Source organism: Phocoena sinus, chromosome 21 (assembly GCF_008692025.1).
Source record: "Phocoena sinus isolate mPhoSin1 chromosome 21, mPhoSin1.pri, whole genome shotgun sequence".
Lineage (NCBI taxonomy): Eukaryota > Metazoa > Chordata > Mammalia > Artiodactyla > Phocoenidae > Phocoena > Phocoena sinus.
The window spans coordinates 23,955,627-23,976,813 of record NC_045783.1 but is presented as its reverse complement, the minus strand read 5'-3'; the positions used below and the strand labels follow the sequence as shown (position 1 = coordinate 23,976,813).

Sequence of the window (21,187 nt, the reverse complement as noted above, 5' to 3'; positions counted from 1 at the left end):
TTGAACAAATAAAACGTAACACCCACCCCTCTGACGACCACCCTTCTGGTGGCCTTACTTACGCCGCTGATGGCGGTCCGCACGCACACCCACCTCCTTTGGAGCGCTCCTCTCTTTGGGAGCATCCTGGGCAATAATTCTCCTTTCTCTTTAAAACGTGTGTCCATGGCTCTTACCCCTTAGAACTGAAGCTCTTCAGGGGCACAGGCCTAGTTTCACACTTTTTTTTTTTTGGCGGTACGCGGGCCTCTCACTGCTGTGGCCTCTCCCGTTGCGGAGCACGGGCTCCGGACGCGCAGGCTCAGTGGCCATGGCTCACGGGCCCAGCCGCTCCGCGGCGTGTGGGATCCTCCCGGACCGGGGCACGAACCCGTGTCCCCTGCATTGGCAGGTGGACTTCTCAACCACTGTGCCACCAGGGAAGCCCTCACACATTTTTATATCTACCGTATAGTAGATAAATAACACACGTTTAAAGAATAAAGAGCTTGTTTACTTTTCTAGTCTAGTCACTGATTTCCCTTTAGAAATAAGCGCTCAGAGCGGGTCAATTAAAAATCCCTGAAGGACCTCCGGGAGAACAGGCCTGGAATGTTCAGCATCCAGGAGGAGGCAGCCCTGACGTTCCACACATCAGAAGTGACGCCGGTCTGCGTACAGGTCCTTATGTCTGATACCAGATGTCACTCCTGCCCCTATTCCGGTGCCATCTTTCCAGGGGGGAAGAAAGCCCCTTCCAGTGAGTACAGGAAGGCCATGTGGGCCAGTGGTTCCACTGGTGGCACTTACCCTTCACTTGCCCTTTTCTGGAGACTCATCTTGCTCTAAAATGTTTGTTATTTCATCAGCACCACTGTTTTCAGTTCTCACTTACGTCTCCTTAAGATTACACAGCCTGGATTATTAGCTGTCTTGGAAAGGACTTGATCCAAGAGACGAGAAGGAGCCTGGGTAACGGAGCCACACTGAGCTGCTCTAACTTCAGGCAGGACGGGAGACTGCAGTCCCAACCCCAAGTGCAGTGTAATGAGTTCAGTGATCTATCCCCCTCCCGAAATACCTCCCCTCCCCAACTCCCTTCAGACCCCAAGGAAGGAGCCTGGCCCATGGCCCAAGTTTATCTCAGAACAATGATGCACCCAGATCCTACAGTATTTCAGAAGCCATACTTCCAGGGCAGTGGGGAGCAACTGCTGGCCCTTCTCTGGTAGCCACGCCGCCTCTAGATCTCTGGGGTATGGAGGTAGATCTCTTCGACTGCTTACCAATCCTGCCTTCTCTTTCCTTGGGCCCTATGCCACCACCATCTTTTGCCAACTGGAACTGCCAAAATCTTACTCAGCTTACTCAGGACAGGCAGCTCAACACTGCCCTCCCCGGGCGCCGTGCCGCCCCTGTCCCTGGTCACTCTTCACTCTCAACAAGCTGACCCCTTGCATCCAGGAGAGCCTCTGGGTTCTGTCCCACCGACCTCACCTCCGATTTCATTCATTTCCTCAACTATCAGCTTCTGCAAAAAATGCCAGATCTACATTTCACCCCATCAACTCTTTCATAAGCTTCAGAATTTCTGGTTTTCTTACCCTAAACACCTCTAGGTGAATACCTACCAGCCTCCAAAAATTAAGAGATAAACACTGTCACAGAGAGGTACCTGGGAACAGTGCCTTCCGGAGCTGTATAACACGACAGCGCTAGACCGGTGTCATCCAGTAATGGAGAAGGTTCCCACACAACAAACGCCTAAGGCTTTTCGGAACAAAGAAACAATGGCCGGGGATACATAAATCAAATTTTAAAATTAATTATGGGCATATGGATATGGAGCATGGACTTAGGAAATTCTGGACTTAAAGGGACTCCAGAATATACCTCAAAAGCTTAAAAATTATATTTTCAGGGAGAAAAAAGTCACCCTTAAATAGCAAACTAAGATTTCACAAAATAGTAAAACATTTTAAAGAACATTTTAGGTGTCTAGCACGGACGGCTGACTTCACCTTTCTAAGAAAGGACATTGGAAACACACTGTCACTAACATTACCATTTCATTTTAAAAGGGTACTTTAACACACAGAGAAGAACAATTTCAGAATAAGGGACAAATACAAGTAGCTTCAAGGAAAGAATCCTGGTTTTCCCCCTATAATCACATATTAGTGACAAGTGTTAACAGGTGACTCCTGGTCCAAGGGTTATACGTATGGTGTATAACCTGGTGTAGGTTCTGGATAAGAGGTGAGGGCACGGTTTCCCAAGGTGTGTGCTATGTAAAACATTCGTCTCCTAAGATTGTGGGAGAAAAGGGTTTCCTGGTCTCAAGTAAGTTTGAGAAATACTGCATCCTAGAGTTTCCTAATCTTCAAGATTCACAATGCCCATATTGTTATAAAGGCTCTGAGAATCGTTCGGTAAAAAATCTTTTTAACTCCGACCTTAGAAGCGTGTAAGTCTCTGTCCACGGTTACATCCGAGGCCAAGTGCTCTTTGACCACACTCAGAAATATGTCAGCTTAGGGGAAGGAAAGGTACAATCCTAACTTATTGAAGTTGATGTCTTAAAGTACAAAAGTGTCATCCTTTGACTGACTTATTGCCAGGGCCAGAGAGAGAATCCTGACTGGTCGGGGTGTGGGTTGACTGGCCCCTCCGACGCTCCCGTGTGGGATTTCTGGTACTCTGACACCCAACGCTAATCCTTCTGTTTGGTGAGGCCCTTCCTTCTGACCTAGGACCGGAGCCCCCTGGAAGCGCTGACCTTTTACGGTGCTAAGGGCTTCAGTAACTGAAATCTGCACTCAGCGGTTCCCCTAGTAATTGAAATGAAGGTGACATGAGCCACCAACTGAAACTTCAGGTCAACAGGGCAACTTGCCTGTGCAAAGTAAACCCCGGAACTCTCTGGGCCACAAGGAGTTTGTCGGGTGACTGTTCATGGACAAGCCCAGGAGTAGGCGCTGAGGCAGGATGACAGGCACCCAGTTATCAAACGTCTGCTCTGGCCTGGGCTCGTCCAGGCACTGGACACAGTTCTCATTGAAACCAAGTACTTACATGGGATTCAGCAGAACTGACGGGACTTCCAGCCCTGAGAAGTAGCCTCGGAGGGAGGGAGCCAGCGCATCTGGAAAGACACAAGGGGAGAAGGTGTGAACCAGGGCGCCCCCTGCCCGCCCGTACATCCACACTCCTCACAGGGCGTCCTGCTGGGCTACTGCCCCCTTTACTGTCCCCAGGCAGCGCCCACTCATCCTTGCCCACGGGCAGCTCTCCCCCCCAGGGGCTGGAAAGCATTGGAGCCGCATCCTGAGGAATCCTTCACAGGACCAAGCTCTCACGGAGCAACCGGGCCAGCAGCTGCCCCGCTCCCAGCTTCCTTCTCCGCTAGCAGCCACTGCTGGGCTAAAACCTGGCCCAGCGAGCCCCCTTTTCCATGCTCACTCAGCAGCACCTAGGCTGGGGGCCAGGCTGCCTAATGGCTTTCTGAGTAGCCTGTGGCAACACGTATCGGCTCTGATAAGGAAGGGATGCTTCCCGACACCATCCACGCCAGTGGTCTGGCCAGGAAGCCTTTTGAGATTCTGCTCCTATTCTTTTAGAAAGGGTCCTGGGCTCTTGGCCCCGCGGGGTGTCTGTCTGCTCACTCTGCTGAGCCCCACCTCCCCCGTTAGGTTTCCAGAATGAAAGGCCAGCCCCAAACACAAATGGCTGGTGATGCTCTGTGCACTGGCAGAATGTTCCCATCCTGTAATGAGGAGAATGTGAAAAAACAAACAAAAGGGCGAGTGCACTATGGCTTTGACAGATGTCCATCTATTGGCACCGTCAGTTTTGGCCCTGAGCCTTTGGACAGAGGCGAGAGATGCCCGTTTACCGCTGCGTCCGTTTACACCGAAGAGGGACGACCTCCCCACCGGCCTGTGAGCAACACAGGAAGCAGCGCTGGGCGTGGTGGCGGGAGAGCAGATTACAGCGAAGGGGGAGGCTGCCAGCACGGGGAGGTGGCATACTCCCAAGCATGGCAGGAGGAAGACTGCTCTTTACTTGGGTCTGGCCCAAACCGGTTCACGTGAGAACGTTTCTAGAGTGGAATGTGATGCTGGGAGGAATTTTACCCTGGCAAATCAACTTCCGTAGTTTAATGAGATAAAATCCGCAGCAAAACCCCTTTTTCATATGGCATCTTATTCACATCTCCAAAGCATAAACAGATGAAGCAGCGGTCTGGCCGATGCAGAGGTGCAGGGGGCCTAAGGCATTGATGGAGACCTTCCGCCTCATCTTACCTGACTTGTACAGGTGGGGAAATCAGCTGAGGGCTGGGTTTTCTGAATGATGTCCACCATGGTCACAGAGCCCAGTGGGCTCGGGGCTGGGTCAGAATCCAGGGCTCAGGCTCCACCAGCTCTAACTTGATTCCAAAACCTGGGCTGTCTAGGAATGGGCCCGGGAGAGCCCACGTAGTACCCCTGGCCTCTCCCCCTGGTCCACATGTACAGGTGCGTGGAGTTCCCTTTGACCCCATGGGCCTCCTTCACAGAGCGGCTACTTCCCTCTGGCTGTCACTGCAGGGTGAGGGGCCACACTGGGGCACTCTGTCCCAGCTGGGAGGAGAGGTGTCTGGCCTCACTTACTCAGGAGGCTTCATAGGACCAGGGTGCAGCTTCTGCCTACACCAGGACTCCATTTCGGGGAAACCGCTGGGCCGGCTGTGCCTTAGAGACCCGCCGGAGCAGCACATCAGATATGACTAGAAATCAGTTTACCAGCCAAAGTGGGCCCCCGCGTGGGCAGAGGGCAGAGCTGTATTCCTTGGGAGCCACCAGCTGGTACTGAAGCTCATTTAAGACAGAGCCAGAGTCCTTTCAACACTCATAGCAATTAAGGGGACGGGGACCAAAAACACTGCATGCAGGTAGGCTAAATACACGTCACGGGGGGAACTTAGGGGGGTAGGCAGGGCAAAGGGAGAGAAAGAAAGAGGGGACGTGTGGAGGCAGGAGGCCGGGAAGGGAGAGGGAGGGCAGAGGGCAGAAGGGAGGGAGGGGAGGAAGAGACTCAAAGAAAAAACTCATACCTACCCACGGCTTACGGCTTTGGGCATCTGAATCCACTTGCTCACTAAGCAAAGGGCAGAGGTGGAGCTGCCTTCCCGAGACAGGTGGTAAAGGATGGGGTGGGGACTTGGAACCTAAGCACACACTGGAGGGGGCGGGTCCGTGCGCACCGGGGTCGGGGGAGCGCGGTGGTGACAGCTGGTGCTGCCCGGGTGCTGCCGGGTGCGGGGCGGGAGCGCTGAGCCCAAGGAGGCCAAGACGCGTTGGTGGTCAACGGAGGAGGCACGGGACAGGGGCTGCCCGAGGAGGGGAGAGCCGCAGAGTGGCTGGCAGGAGCCTCGCTTCGATGCAGGTGAAGCCCCTCCCGCCCTGCACGCCCGCTCCAGCCTCTCCACGCACACACGGCGTCGCACTCTCCCCCGCCGGCCGCGGGCGACGGGCGGGCCGGCGGATGCTGAGCCCCGGGCTCCAGGGTGCGATGCGCTCGGCCGAGCAGAGGTGAAGTCGGCCCACTGGCTGATTCTCAGGGAGGGTGTGGCGGCCACGCAGCAGACGGGCCCCGAGATCCATCCCTCTCGTGCCCCACGTCTGGACACCACCGCGCCTGCCTGCGTCGGCTCTGTGAGGCCACTTCCTCAGAAGGCAGGTGGCCGAGCCCGCACTTCTCATCAGCACTGTCCCTGGGCCCGCAGAGCACAGAGCAGCAGAGGTCACTGGGCAAAACCCGAGCTCAGGCAGCCAGCCCCGGGGAACAAGCTGCTCTGTGCTAATCACCGCTGTCTGGGAAAACACGGTTCTTCCGTAACACCCACTCAGGCTGCTCTTCTGCTGTGGTTTTTGGCCCCAGGTCACTCGCGGCCACTCCTGCCCAATGCCTAGGGGCTACTTAGATGCGTCACAAACACCGGGGAGACCCATGATTCCCCGACTCCAGCTCCAGGGACAATCCAGCAGGGATGCAGTCTAGGCAGCTGACCACCCTGTAAGGCAACGGTCCTGTCTGCAGAAAAATGCACGTGTGCTCAATCACACATACACAACTGCACGCTCACAACCTTGTATGCAATTCCAGGGGCCTCAGAAACCCCTGCAGGAGCCTCTAACATCACTCCTACGGTCCAAGCTAACACTGATCTTTACTCTGTGCCAGAGACTGCGAAGCACATCACAAAAACTGTGACATATAAATGAATAAGCAACACAGAAGACGTCTGGGACCCTTCCCCCAGAGCTTCATAACGCCGACAGCTATTACTGTCACGATTCACTATCCAGGGCCCACACTGGGATGCCACCATGACACTTCTGCAGGAACGCTGCTCTCAAATGCAGTGGCCCTGCAAGGGTAACACGGAAGTCTCCATCACCTCAGCCTCGTACCAGCTCCTGTGACTGGGGACAGACTGGTGACAGACAGGAGGGCAGCCAGAAAAAGAAATGACTCAGAGCAAAGATAAAGTGGAGCGCTAGAGAGAGGAGAAGGAACCCATAGAGATAATTCCCATCCTCTTCCATTCGTAGATGAGGAAACTAAGGCCCAGAGGATTAAAATACACAAACTTCATGTCCCCAGTAGTGTTGCCAAGGACAGGAAACCCTGACTGGGCTCCAGGGTGGGAGCCCTGCCTGGTGCACTGGCCCCCGTACGGTGGTTTGTGGGGCGCACAGTGTAAAGTACCGAAACAGGAATCATCTGCAGCGTGCTATCCCCGAGTAGTGATGACTCCCATCATCCCACATGCCTTTGGAAACAGTCATGAGAAGTGCTTACCAGGCAGCTGACTCAACTCACTTGGTTTAGCAATGTTCTTCTCTACGGAATAAAGGGACAAGTCTAGACCAGTGGTTCTCAAGAGTGTGGTCCCTTGACCCCCAGCATCACCTGGGACATATATCAGAGATGCAGAAACTGCAGGGGTAGGGCCCAAGCACCCGCATTTAACGAGTCCTCCAGGAGCTGATGATGCATATGTATGCTCCAGTTTGAGAGACACTGCTCTTGAACAGGTTTCCAGAAGTGTGTCCGGAAGAAGTGAGATGCTCTGCAGTCAAGTACGTTTGAGAGAAAAATGCACAGTCTCAGCAGATTCTAGATACACATTAAAGGCTCTGAGAAGTTTAAACAAACCTGTTTGACCTGATTTAATCCTGGGTTTCTCAAGTGTATCTGATCACGTAATCTTTTGAGTTACACAGAAGTGTTGAGAAACGCTGGTCTGGAAGGCCCCTTCCAGTGGTGACGTATGGTGGATCCAGGAGGCTGAGGCACGCTGACACAGCATCCAAGTTCCCAGCTCTTAACAAAACTAATTAGGGCTGGAAGACGATCACCAGACCAGCTGGTACCCTGGATGTCTAATCCATCAGGAGCAGTGAAGATATTCTTACCTTTCCTAATGCAGGTGCCGTCCCTGAATGCAGATTTCCCAGCACCACAGTCAGAACGAAGCTTCCTCTCCTTTTTAAGGCATGGATATTCTTAGGCAGGTTTCCACCACTGTCCCCAAGAAGGAGCCCTGAATACCCTGCCAGGGCCTTCCCAGCATTGAGCCATTGGCCGCCAGCCACTCACGCAGTTTAATTATAAGCAACTCTGCCCCACTGACTCCCAGCTCTAAGGATCCGATCTTACGCAGCATCACCAAATAAAGCACGTCAGGGCCCACGGCAAACTTCGTTGCAGGCTGCCAGGCTGAGGAGAGGCTGCCAAGGCAGAAGCACACTCTGGTCCAAGAAACTCCAAACTCACCAAATAGACCGGAGTGGTAATTGCAATACAAAAAAGATGACCCTCTTTATGGGACCAGTTATAGGGTTCTTTTAAATAGCAATCCTCCCCATTTCTAATAAAGCATTCACCCAAGCTGGAAGAACGCTTTCCAGGAATTCCTCTACTTCATGAAATGAGGCCCGTGAAGATCACCCTCTAAAGGGACATCCACACCCACCGGTCCCCTCTGCCCCCTCACACTCTTTCTTAGCAGACAAGGAGGACACGAAATGCAATCAGCATTCTTCACGCTACTTGTTTAGCACCTAATACTCCTTGCCTAGGGCAATTAAACAAGTTGCCAACACCTAGACAAAATGTCAAGGTTTACAGGAACTGGTTCAAAGGTTTAAGTTTGCCATCTGACCCACCCGGAGAGCTGGGGAGAAGGCCACGCCCCAGCCCGACCCCGTGACCCCGTCTGATCTCCCAGTCTGAATGGTGGGACGGTGCTGAGGCCTGAGCCCAGGCAGCGACAAGGTCCAGACCTCAAAAGCAAGGTCCGAGGCCTGTGAGTACCTCCCGCTAAGAGCAGTCAAGGCTGGGCTTAATTAAACATAAGCCTTCAGGGTTAATTTTCTCTCTTGGGCTTTCAGACTCTTTCCCCATCTGTCCCAAGCACAAACCAGGCTCTTGCTTCCAAACAGGCAGGTGAAATGTGCTCAGACATCCCAGAAATTCACTCAAGACGCCACTCGGGTCGAGGGCACCCAAGCATGTAACACCCTGTGTCAGATTAAGTCCACAGTGGTTGCTTGTCATCCATTTTTAATTTTGTCAGACTGTTAATTTTTAACTCTGTTTGCTATCAAGGGCCATCAGAGATCTCCAGGAGCCGAGCTCGGTGAAGCGAGAAGCACTTTGTGGCAGAGTGGATGAGTCTTGGAGTTGGGTTGTCCCACTTTGCCATCCAAGTTCTGGCCTTGCCCACTTCTTGAATAAAACATGATCCCATTTGGAGCCGATTTTCCTTTTTACCCCTGTCACAATTAGTTTTCTTCACGGAGTTCACTTTCTTTTTACGGAGGCTACATTTTACATTTCCGAAGTTTCTCTGTAGCCTTGGTTTTGTTTCCGAAGCAGTTAGAATTCACGTGCTTTCGGATGGTATCTGGGTGACTATTCCCACCAAAGGAGACCAAACACCCTGGGTGGACGGCCAGCTGACCCCACCTGAGCCTCCCCTCAGCTCACACCACAGCGACAGGCTGCCCTCCTGGCCCGGCCCCAGCTGCTTCTCTTCTTCTTTACCAAAGAGTGAAGCCTGGACCCTTAGGTTTCTGCTGGCGGGGTACCAGTCCTGAGTCCCTGCAGCCTAACTGCTTCTTAAGCTACAAAGGTGCTCTGGAGCCTCTGGGTCACGCCTGAAGTTCTGACCCCCCCCACCCCCAAAAAACAAGAAAGAAAAGAAAAAGAAATGAAAGAGCTATTTTACCGGTAATTACTACTCTATGCCAAGCGCTTTACTCTTTCCCTCAAAATAACCCCAGAGAACAAGCGTTCGTTCTTCCTACTTATAGATAAGGAAACTGAGGCTCAGGGAGGTTACAAACAAACAAACAAACAAGCTTGCCTAAAATCCCCAAGTTAGCAGAACGGACGGAAATTGTCATTAAGATTCGACCTGCTGGATTTTAAACACGGAGGGCCCTACTGATTACATGCCAGGCCCTCGGCACATCCCGCTGTATGGGCGGGCGGCTCAGTAGTCAAGAATCCCAAAGGGGAGGCGGGCTCACAGACAGCACTTACAGGGGAGACTCACTGAGACTCGGGGACGGGCCCTCCCTGCTCGCGAGGTCGGGGAGAACACACACAGCATCTAGGGAGCGTAGCTTTACAGGAGCAAACGGAACACGCTTAAGAAACCTGGAAAACACAGCGCACCAAACGAAGGCAATCCTGCTGCCGCCCCCCAGTCAGGAAAGCCGCCCAGTATGGGGAAGGCTGGGCCTCAGTGGCGTAGCAGCAGCTCTGGCCAAAGGAACAACTAGACCCAACAACTCTGGGAGAATGGCTCTGCACTGCTTCTGAGAGGCCAGGGAGGACGGGGTCAAGGTTTGAGTCGCTGCTTTATTAAGAGGATCCTTAGTTCTTCAAATACCAGACAGCAAGAGGAGGGGAGGGAAGGGACGGATGGGACAGAGAGGGTAAAAAGGGACAGAGAATTTGCTGGGCCAGGAGTTGGCCCCCCTGGGGGTTGGTTCAGCCACAGGACTACGACGAGAATAATCTCCCCCCGAGGCACAAAGTGTAACACCATCGCCTGGAAATGAGGCTGGGCAGAACCCTAGTGGAAGGACTGTAGGAAGAATGAGCTAGAAAGCCCAGGGATGAACAGACCGGGTGACCAGCAGCTGGAGAGTTCAGGGACAACAGCTCTGAGTGAAGCAACACACACGAACCACTTGGTCTCTCTGGGAATCCAGCTGTTTCCCGCTCTTGATCCATTTCCTGTCAGGGACAGGTTTTCTTCAGACAGGCGTGTCCGGGCCTGACTGTAGGGACTTCCTCCGGGGGACAAGTTCTCCCAGTGCTGGCACAAGCTGCAGAGACCACACCGCTGGACGCAGGGCAGGTGCCGTCGCTCGGTGACGTCGGTGGCTGTCATTCGAGGCCTCATCTTGCTCCCCTATTCCTCATTCACTCTTTCCAGCCTCTGGTCTTTCATTTGGCTGCAGCCCTGAGGGCCCTGCGGCCCCATGAGTGTCAAGACATGCTCGATGTCCTTAGTGTTTGAACTAGCAGAGCTTCGTGGGTAGCCAGTCCTGGGCTTTCTTCTCCTCGAAGATTCCAATGCTCCTTAAAAGGCTAACGCTTTCTAAGCCCTTACTGTGCGCCAGGCACCCTGTTAAGTGCTTTAACACGAGGGACGATTAGCCCCACTTCAGGTTGAGGAGCTTGTTCAGGGGAGGTCGTGTAAATGGCAGCGCCTGTGTCTGACCAGGTAGCCCCAGCAGAGGCCAGGCCTCGAGGGGCAGGCAGAGGAGGAGGCCCCCCTGGGGGGGGGGGAGGGGCTGGGAGAAGAAAGGGGGGCCCTGTGCTCCCTGGAGGCTGGCGCTGGGAGCACCATGCCTGCCCCGCCTGCCTTCAGGCTCTTACGGGAGTTAGGCCAGATGCTCCTAGGTGACCAGAAAGCCAAACAAAACAGGGAACTAGACAAGGCTGGTGCATGCAGGAGACGGAACACCAAGCAGCGGTTTCTCCCCACCCTCTGACCTTCACGGAGCTGCAGGTTTAGAGAGAAAAGTAAATGTCAGGATTAACAGTTTCATTTATGGCTGAAAACAATTCAAAGCCTTGAGCTGAACGGCCTCAAAGTCAGCGCTGCGGTCCTTCGAAGCCGTGGTCTCTGTGCCGGCCGCAAGCCCCGGGCTGCAGGCAAGACAATACACAATACCCGTTTGGGAAGGCTGGGCCTCCTGAATGAGAACGTCCGGGTTGAGCGTGGATGCCGCGCGGGAGGCGCACAAGCAGGGCGCGCAACTCCTGCCCCCGCCCTGCCCTCCGACAGGCTGGCCGTCTGGTGAGGGGCTCAAGCTGCCTCCCGTGGGCTCTGTTCACGGGCCCGCCTCTGCAGCATTGGCTACTGCCTTCTGAACAGGAGGGAGAAGCTGAGAAATCAAAGTCCTTTCCACACGCGCCTGGGTGGGAAGCACGGCCGCCCTGCCGCTGGGGCTGTGCTCCACCGAGTCCACACTCACGCCTGCCCTGTTCCCTGCGCCCTCGACACGCTACCTCTCACTGGCTCCGTACTTAAATCAGACTGACGCCGGCCAGGACCTCCTTCTTCCTCTCAGTATTCGCTATGGGACGCAGGGACAGAGGAGATGCCTAACGAGATGCGCTTTAAAGAGAAGTTCACACACGCAGTTCTTAAACGCTGCACAGTGAACACCTGGCCGGGGGTCCCGCAGTCAGGCCACCCATACACCATCCTAGGCTTCTCTCTCCTCCACGATCTCGCTTCCCTATCTGCCTGTGTCTTCTCCCCCATGGTTCATTCTGGTATTTGTTTTAGGTTTAGCCTTTAAATTTTTTCCAGTGTGTCACAAGGGACCTCCCTAGGGGCACGTCTTGCCCCGGGAAGTCCGTGGTATGATTTTAAAACCTTTTGTTTATGTGCAGGTGATGCGTTCCAGTTACAAGCTGCACAGCAGCCCTGGGAGAAGGTCTGCTGTTCCTCGGGGCCACTGAGGCCTCTGAGGAACAGACGGGCAGTCAGGACTTGCTCTCTCAGTCCCACTTACCTGCAGAAGTTTCAGGCCCGACAGTACGATGCTGGTCAAGGGAAAGAGTATTGTTTCTAGAGTGTCGTGAGGGCAGTGCATTTTACTGGCTTTCTCTCAATCCCAGCAGCAACAAGACTGACAGCAAAAATGAACCCAGACTTAAAAAGCTGAGATTGTGTGACTAGGAGGTGAGAGGAACTGTCTGGACCTTCTCGTCGGAGCATAACTTTCCTAAAAGTCATGAATGAAACCTTCCTCTGCTGTTCACAGTGACTCACATAATATATTTAATAAACTTCAAATACCATGACGGTGAAAGTAAGCTGGATGATCATTGCTTACAATGTGAACCATCTTCTTAGAAATCGGATGCTCTTAGAAACAGATGTTCTTTCATCCCTAAAAGTAAGAAGGCAGTACTGAAGCTTACAGTCCGATTACGTTATCCAATAATTCTTTAAAATTGATGTCACATAAGCATCTTCAGTTTAGAGACGGAGGCACACGACCACAGGTGGAAGCTGGGCAGACGTAGAAATATGACGCAACTCCTTTTCGACGACAATTTCTGTCTCTCCTGGGTCCTCCTTCTGGATCACACAGACTGAAAACACTTCTACCCTCGTTGAAGCGAGATCTCCTGGCAGATGTGACACATGGATGCTAGAATGAGAATCTTCCAATAGGCAGCTCTTGAGGGTTCAGGAGCCCAAGAAGATATGAGCAGCAGTGAGGCCTCGGCTCTGGACCAAGTCTCCCTGGGATGCTGAGTCCTTCTCGCATATAAGGTATACCGAGTGTCACGGGCCCAGGTCTCCCAAAATCTGAGATAACATCTTAGCTCCAAAATCGCATCAGCATGAAAACAAAACGCTGCAGTCTACTTGAGATCGTTTTTTCTCTAATTAAAATTTTTATTGAAATCTCAAATGTTACCAAGAAATAGTTTTTGCAAAAGGGGGAAGAAAGAGCTAACAAGCAAATTCAACATGGGAGCTCCCTCTGCTGGTCTGCAGTAGGTTGATATGTTACAAACACATTCCCAGAGACAAATCTAATTTGCTGGAGAAGTGGACAAAAGACAGGTGTGTTGGGCTTTGCCTCAGGAGAGAAACACTAGAAGAAAAAAAAAATCCACGTCTCAAAACAGAGCACAACATCACTAAGAAAAGCAAAATTATTTAAAAGCTGATCTCCAAAGACATAATACGATTTCCAAAACAAAAATGGAATTAGCCACTAAGAGGACGCTCCATTTTGGTCTCCCCTCTGCTCTACCTCCAGTTAATAAAAATTCTCTCAGGCCCTCTGGGTGAAGGTTAAGTTCTGATTCCCTCGTCTCTGTCTCCAAGTCTCTTCTTACAGGCTTCCCATCTAGTTACAGGAGAAAGATCCAAGGAGTCACTGGAGCAAGGCCTTTCCAAAATTCCATCAAAGAATTAGTCTTTGGTGAGCCAGCACTGAGGTGTGGAAAGAGCTGGGAGTCAGGTGAGCTGGCTCTGGTCATGGCAGAGCCACTTGCGACTCTGGACAACTCTCTCCTCTTCTCCAGTCTGTTTCCTCATCTGTAAAATGGGTCAGACCAGCTGATCTGTCAAGCCTCTCCCAGTTCATTCTACGATTCTCACACTGGACAAAGACATTTAAATGACCATATTTGTTCATCAGTCTTTAGGATACAGAACCCAAGCTTGCACTGGGAATGACCCCAAATAAGCAGTGGGGTTGAGCACAAGGATCTCACTGGTATCAGAAGAGAGTCCCACCAACTGTAGGACTGATGTGGCAGGACCAGGTGGATTCCTGGCTGGGAGAGCCTCAAGGTCAAGGAAGAGCTCACGGGGAAGGTGCCACCATGGGCGATACATCCCAGTTAAATAAGCGTAACGGTTGAGTCCATGTAATCTTGGCACTGTCTCTCCTCATCCTTTCTCACAATGGCCTGGGCTTTCTGATCTCTTAAGACTTTTTACCCTCCTTCTCCCACCGTATTCCCCAGAATGACTTTTGATTTCATCCGTTATATGAATGAAGCAAGGGCAAATTACCCAGACATCACGGCCAAAAGCCGCCATTCGCAGTCCTTTCTGGCCACTGTCAACTCCTGCTTTTCCAGGACAGTGGTGAAAGGCTTTGGTACTGATTAACCAAAGCCACGGGTATTTAGAAGACTAGGCAAACTTGGCACCATTTCATGGTATTATTAACATTTGCCTCCGTTGTCAATTGGTCTGTATCTAGGCAGCACAGGAAGAGGTGGGTCACATATCCCCAGATGGCAGGGGTGGGCCACAAACACAGGGGACTTTCTGAGTTGCTCCACGGCATCTACAAAATAATCTAAGGTCACTACGAGCGTTCTGATAACTCGGCAGAAGGTATCAGCCCGTTTCCTTTCCCTCTGCCCTCCCCCGCTACCTGCCGTTGCAAAGGGTGACCAAGCACTGACACGGACAAAGGTGGAAAATGCAACAGGGAAGGAAAAGCAGAAAGCACAGTGAATCCAGAAACTGGGTCATCAGTCTCAGAAGAACCCCCGTTACTTTGTTTTCGGTGCCAAATACTCTCCCCACCACCACCTTTCTCCTCACTACTTGTACTACTTTCTACCCCCTTCTTCCAACACAAAGGGTGAGCACTTCCGAGGCCCAGGCACCGAGGCCTTCTCTTTGTAGTTTGCCTGCACGGTCCCTGGGAAGCTGGGCTGTCCGTGCACATACGAAGCGTCAACAACTCAGCTGAGAGAGGATGGAAGGAGGTCCAGCTAAGAACACTCCCGACCCCATGGCCTGCCTGGGAGACCCTTGCTGGGGCCGCTTATAGGTGTCTTGCACAACACAGTAAGTTGTGTACAACGTAAGACTTTTAATTATTTCATCCAGCCTGGTACACAAACACTAAGCAAAACAAACAAAAACCCCACCTGTTCAGGCTGCTAACTTTTTAAAAACAGGCTTTCCTGCTTTTAGAGGAGTTACACATGCAGTAAGACAAATGAGAGCTGTATTCTTTCTATCTTATTTGTCATTACTGATCATCACGCTGAATCCCAACCTTGATTACTACTACTGGTACTAAAAGCAAAGCTAAGAGGAACATCGTTTCCAAGGGAAGAGAAAGGATTGGTAGGTGGACAGTAATCTTTGTGAAGAAACAGCGGAGTTTGTTTATAAAGCCCAGGCTATTTTAACTAAGAGAGCAAGCTGGTCAGAAGAGACACCTCTACCTTGACCTATAATTACATTTAAGACACTATACTGTACCTCCTTTTCTACAGGGTCTCTTAAAAATGGAACCCTTAATCTCTTCTTTAACATATGTATCATAGCACATAACCTTCCTCCTGGAAGCTCCCAGCTCGCTCCTTCGTCCCTAGAGCTCCCAGAACACAAGAGAAGAGACCTCGGCACACAGGAGCACACGCAGATAGGTAGCTCTTGGAACAAGCGCACGCCTCCCTCTGCAGCCCTTCCCCACGGCAAGGCACACACATCTCTGCTCCCGTGACACCCTCTAGCTGGCCGGGGGGGTGACCTGGGCCCAGTCTCTCGTGTGTGATATGAGGGTGAGATCATTAAGGAAGAGAGAGGTGTTGTTTGGGGCAAACATCAGGCAGTGGGTGATATCATTGCTGTCAGACGGTCCTCGGAAGTCCTGGAGGAGTGTCAGCTTGACTCAGAGGGGATCAGTAATCTCTCGAAGGCGGATCTGTTAGCTGGATAGGGGTTAGTTGTATGGTGTGCCCTGGGGAACCAGGTTTGAAAGGGCTGCTGGTGGAGTGAAGTCGTGGCCGATGGGTATGAATTACCTGGGCATGCAGTGAGGCGGGGTAGGTGAAAGCAGGAGGTAGAGCAGGCGCTAGCTCCGCTGGGTACAGAGGGTACGGGGCCCACACTTCAGGGCTACTGGGGTAAAGTGCAGGCACTGTGAGCTCATCTGCAAGAAAAGAATAAGGGAAGAGTTAGTGGTTACCAAACAGCTGGCTCCAAACCAGAAACAAAACACCCAGTGTAGCCCCGAGCCCCATCAATGTCAGAAGTCAAGTCGCTCTCGTTCTTTCAATAACCTGTTGGCTTCGGTCCCCCCAAACACTGAGCAAGAGAATGGTAAATACAAAATGGACAAAAAAAAAAAGCAAGAAATCTACTTCCTGTCTGGCCTGCTGAGATCTCAGGCCCGGGCTCCACCCTGGACACTCTGATGTCTTTCCAACCGTAGCTCGGGGGAACCCACGAACAGTGGGGACTTCCTGCACCAAACAGCAAACGGGGTCCTCCGAGGAAAAGAGGAAGAAAGAACTAGGAGGCGATCTCCCATGAAGACTCACTGCAGAGCCTTTGGGAGAACGGCGACAGACCAGAAGGATGGGAGGACTTTCCTGTGAATCAGCATAATTACTACTGACAGGTATCAGGATCACCAAACGTTTTCTGTTTAGAAGCGCAAGGCCAGACACTGTGCCTACAGGGCACGTAAGGTGTCAAAAGTTCAGAGAACGGAAGTGCAAAGCCTGGGGTACGCCGATTAAAGTTAAGCCCCACAAAAATCCAAATAAGGACGTTCACAATTGCTGTTTACACAGATTTTATTTTCTAGGGGAAAAAAGATGAGTCATGTTGCCAACTGACTGGTCTAAAGGGACCTCGTGGACCTCCGATTCCACTCAGGTCACGCTGCAGTTTGCCGGGTTGAAGGGCAAGTGCCGGGCCTCAGCATGGATCAGGAAGCAACCCATTAAAGTAACAGCAAACACACAAGGGAGCGTCTCAGCAAAGGCAAAAATAACCTCAGTCAATAGTTCTGAATCTGGAACCCGTGAAGCAGCCCTCTCAGTACGTGCTTTTATCACCTGTCAAAGTCTGACATCAAGTAGGCCCGGGATGCCCCCCAGGGCCACCGAGGAAGTCAGGAAAAGGTGACCCGGTGAAGCCATCAGTGCCTGCGCCATTCAGGACGTCCCACAAGGGTACAGTCCACGCGACCCAAGGTCAAGAGAGTCCCTTCACTCCCTCCCACCCATCTAAAGCCAGCGCAGGCCTGCATTGTAGGTCTCCCCCATCTCCCCCAATTCTGACCCCAGGCAGGGTTTTCAGCGTGGGAAGGGGGTTAGACACAGAAAACCGCTTTGCTGAGTGTGACGTGGGGACTGCTCTACAGAACCAGCGGAAGGCAGCTGAGGCCGTGTGCGCGTCTGCGCCAGCGGACAGGGCGTGCGCACGGCTCCTGCGTTCAAGAGCTTCCAACAGGCTCAGAGACGGTCCAGAGCTGACCAATCAGGACGCGTCAGGGGGCAGCCAGGGATGCCCACAAGGTGGGGTTATATATGTGGCCGCCCCGACTCCCTCTCTCAACAAGGCAGTTGAAACGACCTCCTCAAGACTTGGTGATGGGAACACAGATGGCCTGTCTATCTAGGCTGGGAAGCCTAGGCCAAAAGAGCAGACTAATAGTAATTATCTGGAGAGAATACAAGCACCATAGCCCTCTTTAAAGTGATCAGGTCTATACCACCTACTTCCAGTTCTAGGGTGTGTAGGTGTCTGCAGTTTCTGTAAGGAAGTTCCTTACAGAGGGGTTAAGAGAACGCTTCACAGACCCCCGTGTTTCCTGTCGTGATGAGACCACACGATGTCCATTAGAGCAACAACTCCTGTGAGAGCCCAGCTCGTGGAAACCAAATACCCCCAGAACCAATGCCTCAGATTTTATTTTAAACAAACAACCATTCTCAGGAATGGCGAGCTATTACTGTTGCTGTTACTGTTATTTCAGCTACCATACTATTTTAAGACACTGAGTCTTTTTTTTTTTAAGGCAAGAGTCTCAAGACCCAGCACACACTAATTTCTCAGCCCACGCTTGTCCAGCCCCACTGTGACGGCAGAAGTCTATCAACCAGCATCAGAGGGGCTGTGCCTGGCCTGCAGCCTGACGGGCTAAAGGTGAGGCTGGCTGCAGGGCACCCTGGGGCTTCCTTTAGAAAGGTTTTCAAATGTGTGTCTTTTAAGATATCTGATCCTAAAGAGACAGTCTGGGTTTCAATCTCAGCCTGATGGAATTTACGATTTCCATACATTTCCACATTTTATCCTAAAGCATGACTTCACACTGGGCCTATACAGATGCTTGGAGACAACTCACTGATTGATATTTGCATAAAACCTAGCCCAGCTGAACGGGGTGGGGCGGGGGGAAGCCTGCTTCCAAATCCTCTAAAGCCAAAGTTGCAGAGTAATAAATAGTATATAGTCAGGTAGTGAAGCAGAGGCCTAAAAGAGACTAGGGGAGATGCACAAGGATAAATCCCTTCTTCCATCTCCTCTCAGGATGGATCTGGAGTTACGGTCCGGAGGAGGAGGCACTCAAAATATGTCAGCGGTGATGCTCTGTGTCGCTGAGAACGGGGAGAGGACGGCAGGGAGGGGGTTACCGATGACACATTCTGCGGGCAGGAGCCAGGTCTCACTCAAGTCTGCACCCCTGGGCCAGCTCTGACCCTGGCATTTAGCCTGCAGTGATGCTTGTACTGAATAGTCCCCGACAGAAAATTCTACAAGTTGTTTAAAGATACACCACTGTTTTCTTTGTTAAAGGAACTGAGGGAATATCCATAAGAACTAGATCTAAAATTTCTCAATCCTTGCAGTATTTGTCATATCCACCAAAAAAAAAAAAAAAAAAAAAAAATGGAGCAAAGGCAGAGGCTCAAACAAGAGCAAGTGTTTTGGAGCAAGAATCTTCAAAGTGAAAAATAAAAGCGATGGAACCTTTCTTCAAACGTGTTTCCCAGAAACTCTTGTTTACTAAAAGTGCAGCGGTTTGGGTTGACTTGCTGGTGGTCGTGGGGACGGCTGGAGGACCTCCACCCCTGTTGAGTCCCCAGAAAGTACACCAGGGTTCCGGAGAGAACAGCTTGAAAACCGCTCCTGCAGCTGCTCTCACCCAGGGACCGGTTTTTAAAGGAAGCTCCTCTTCAAAATCTCCAAAGTCTGAATTCATTCCTGGAGCTCCTGGAAGCCCAGCTGAGGGAGGACGGGCAGGTGGGCAATGAGTAACCAGAGCGGGGTGGGGAAGAAAGAAGGAACAAGGAAACACCTGGGAGAGGGAACGAAATAGGCTCTCTTGACGAACTTCAGTGGCCAAGGTACCCTGAGCCCCTGGAGGGCCCAGGGGGAGCCTGAGAGAGCTTTAATGGCCTCGCAAACTGAGGTGTTGATAATCTGACCCAAGCAGTACAGCGGGTAAAAATAACAGGAAGAAAGGTAAACAAGCCAGGTGGAGCTATTCACTCCCTCCCCCATGTCCCCAAGCCATAGCTTCCCATCAGCACTGCAGCTCCCGCAGGTGGCTCCCCGGACCAGCAGAAACAGCAGCAGGGGGCACGGGGCGGGGGGGGAATGCAAATTCTCGGCTCACCCCAGACCTACTAAACCAGAAATTCTGCCCTCCAGGTGACTCCGATGCACGCCTAAGTATGAGAACCACTGCTATCTTCCTACTTGTCTTTCTTATTCTATTATCAGCTGCTTGAGTAAAGTGTTAGGCATTTTGCTTTCAAAGTGCCCAGGATAGTACCTGTTACACAGTATCTGTTGAATAAATGAATGAAACACTCCAGGAGAGAAAATGCAAATGACAGCGATAATCCTGGACTTGTTCTGGGAGTGAAACTGGAGGGTCAAAGCAGACCCAGCCTGACATCCCTTGCTTGGCTCAGGGCCACCCACGAGTGACAGAACCACACAGGCACAGCAGAGGCAGCCGGCCCCGGTCAGGATCACACCGGTGGGAGAGCAGCCCTCATGGACGCCTGCATTTCACCATGAGGCTGCAGACTCCCCGAAATGGCATGCACTCTCCTTTGATGGAAGAGGGCAGTGAGCTGCATAAGCTTTGTGCGTCTGTGTGCTCTTTTTTGTTGCTAATGTGGTCCTGAGAAGATTACAGCAGCTAGAGACAGGTTTTCCACAGCACAAGCCCTTTGTACGACTCCCGGGTGGAAGGAGAGGCGCCAGCACCGCTCAGGTGGGCTTCACCTTCTGGAGTCACTGCGCAGCCTGCTCTGACTTAATAGGACGGGAAGGCTGAAAAAAGAAGAGAAAGTTTGCCGCCCTAGGCCCATTGGGATGAACTGGAGTCGGGGAGGGGGTTAAGGTCCCCTAACAAAAGAGGCTCTTGACCACCCAGAGTGAGCCAGGCCCCGGTGAGCAGAAAGAGATCAGAAGCCCAGGGCTTTTTGTCTGGGCCTAATCTGACCCTCCTGAGAGGCTGGGTCAATCCTTTCCCTTGGCGCCAGATCCGGCTACATCCTTTCCTCCTTTTGCACCTCTGAGGATAACGTTGTTGAGGGCTCACAATATACATCTGAATAGGCCTTCTTCTTAGCATAAGAGTATGCAACCGGGAGAGTTCAAACTGAATTCTAACCAACGAAGACTAGAAACGTCCCCAATTCCAACCTCCAATCCCTTTGAAAAGAAAGCACTGCCAAGTCTGATGAATGTTTAAACCAAAAGAGCTCATGAAGATCACCTAGTCTGCCTTTTCATCTGGATGAGGAAACAAGGATGCAGACAGGCGAAGCTTCCAGTCTAAGGTCACATTGAAACAGATAAAGATGAATGACTCTTAGAAACAACGCCACACTGCACCTGGGTCAACTTTAAAAATACACAGCTTAGTAACGTCACTCTCCTGCTTAAATAACCTACGATTTCTCTTTGCTCTCTGCACAGGATGTGACCATAGCCTAGAAGACCCCGCATGATCTCGCCATCACCACCCACCTCTCCAGCCCGGCTCTCACCTGGTCTTCCCTCCCGGTCTAGGATCCATCAGCCATTGTCCTGGCTTGACCATACATGGTTCCCTTCCCACTTCTAGGTCTAGTACACTCTTTTCCCCTCTGCTGGGAGTGTTCTTTCCTTTCACCTGGCTTAACTCTTATGCATTCTTCAAGGGATTCCACTTAGATGTCACTTCCCCGGGGGGTGGGGAGGTGAGGTGAGGCTGGCCTTCTCGGGAGCAATCAGTACCCTCTGTGCTCTGCTGCGTTCTGCAGCTTCCAGGGCTCTAAGTGCTCACTCTTTGCTTACGCTGGTGCCTACCACCAGAAAGTATCAAGAAGT

At 51.9% G+C, this 21,187-nt stretch overlaps 1 protein-coding gene across 5 annotated transcripts in view; it reads right to left on the bottom strand.

The window, feature by feature from the left end:
* The window catches only part of RBPMS (RNA binding protein, mRNA processing factor), a 187,075-nt gene that overhangs the window by 9,168 nt on the left and 156,720 nt on the right, over positions 1 to 21,187 (bottom strand). The window contains exons 6-7 of one of the 5 annotated variants that reach the window (XM_032618438.1): positions 15,868 to 15,995; positions 3,055 to 3,124 (exon numbers count right to left, since the gene is read on the bottom strand). In XM_032618438.1, coding sequence (XP_032474329.1) covers positions 3,062 to 3,124; positions 15,868 to 15,995 — 191 coding nt within the window. In that variant the 3' untranslated portion in view covers positions 3,055 to 3,061. Of the gene's footprint in view, positions 1 to 3,054; positions 3,125 to 12,326; positions 14,388 to 15,867; positions 15,996 to 21,187 lie in introns of those variants that run through there. The other 4 variants (XM_032618435.1, XM_032618436.1, XM_032618437.1 and 1 more) reach the window with 4 other exon arrangements.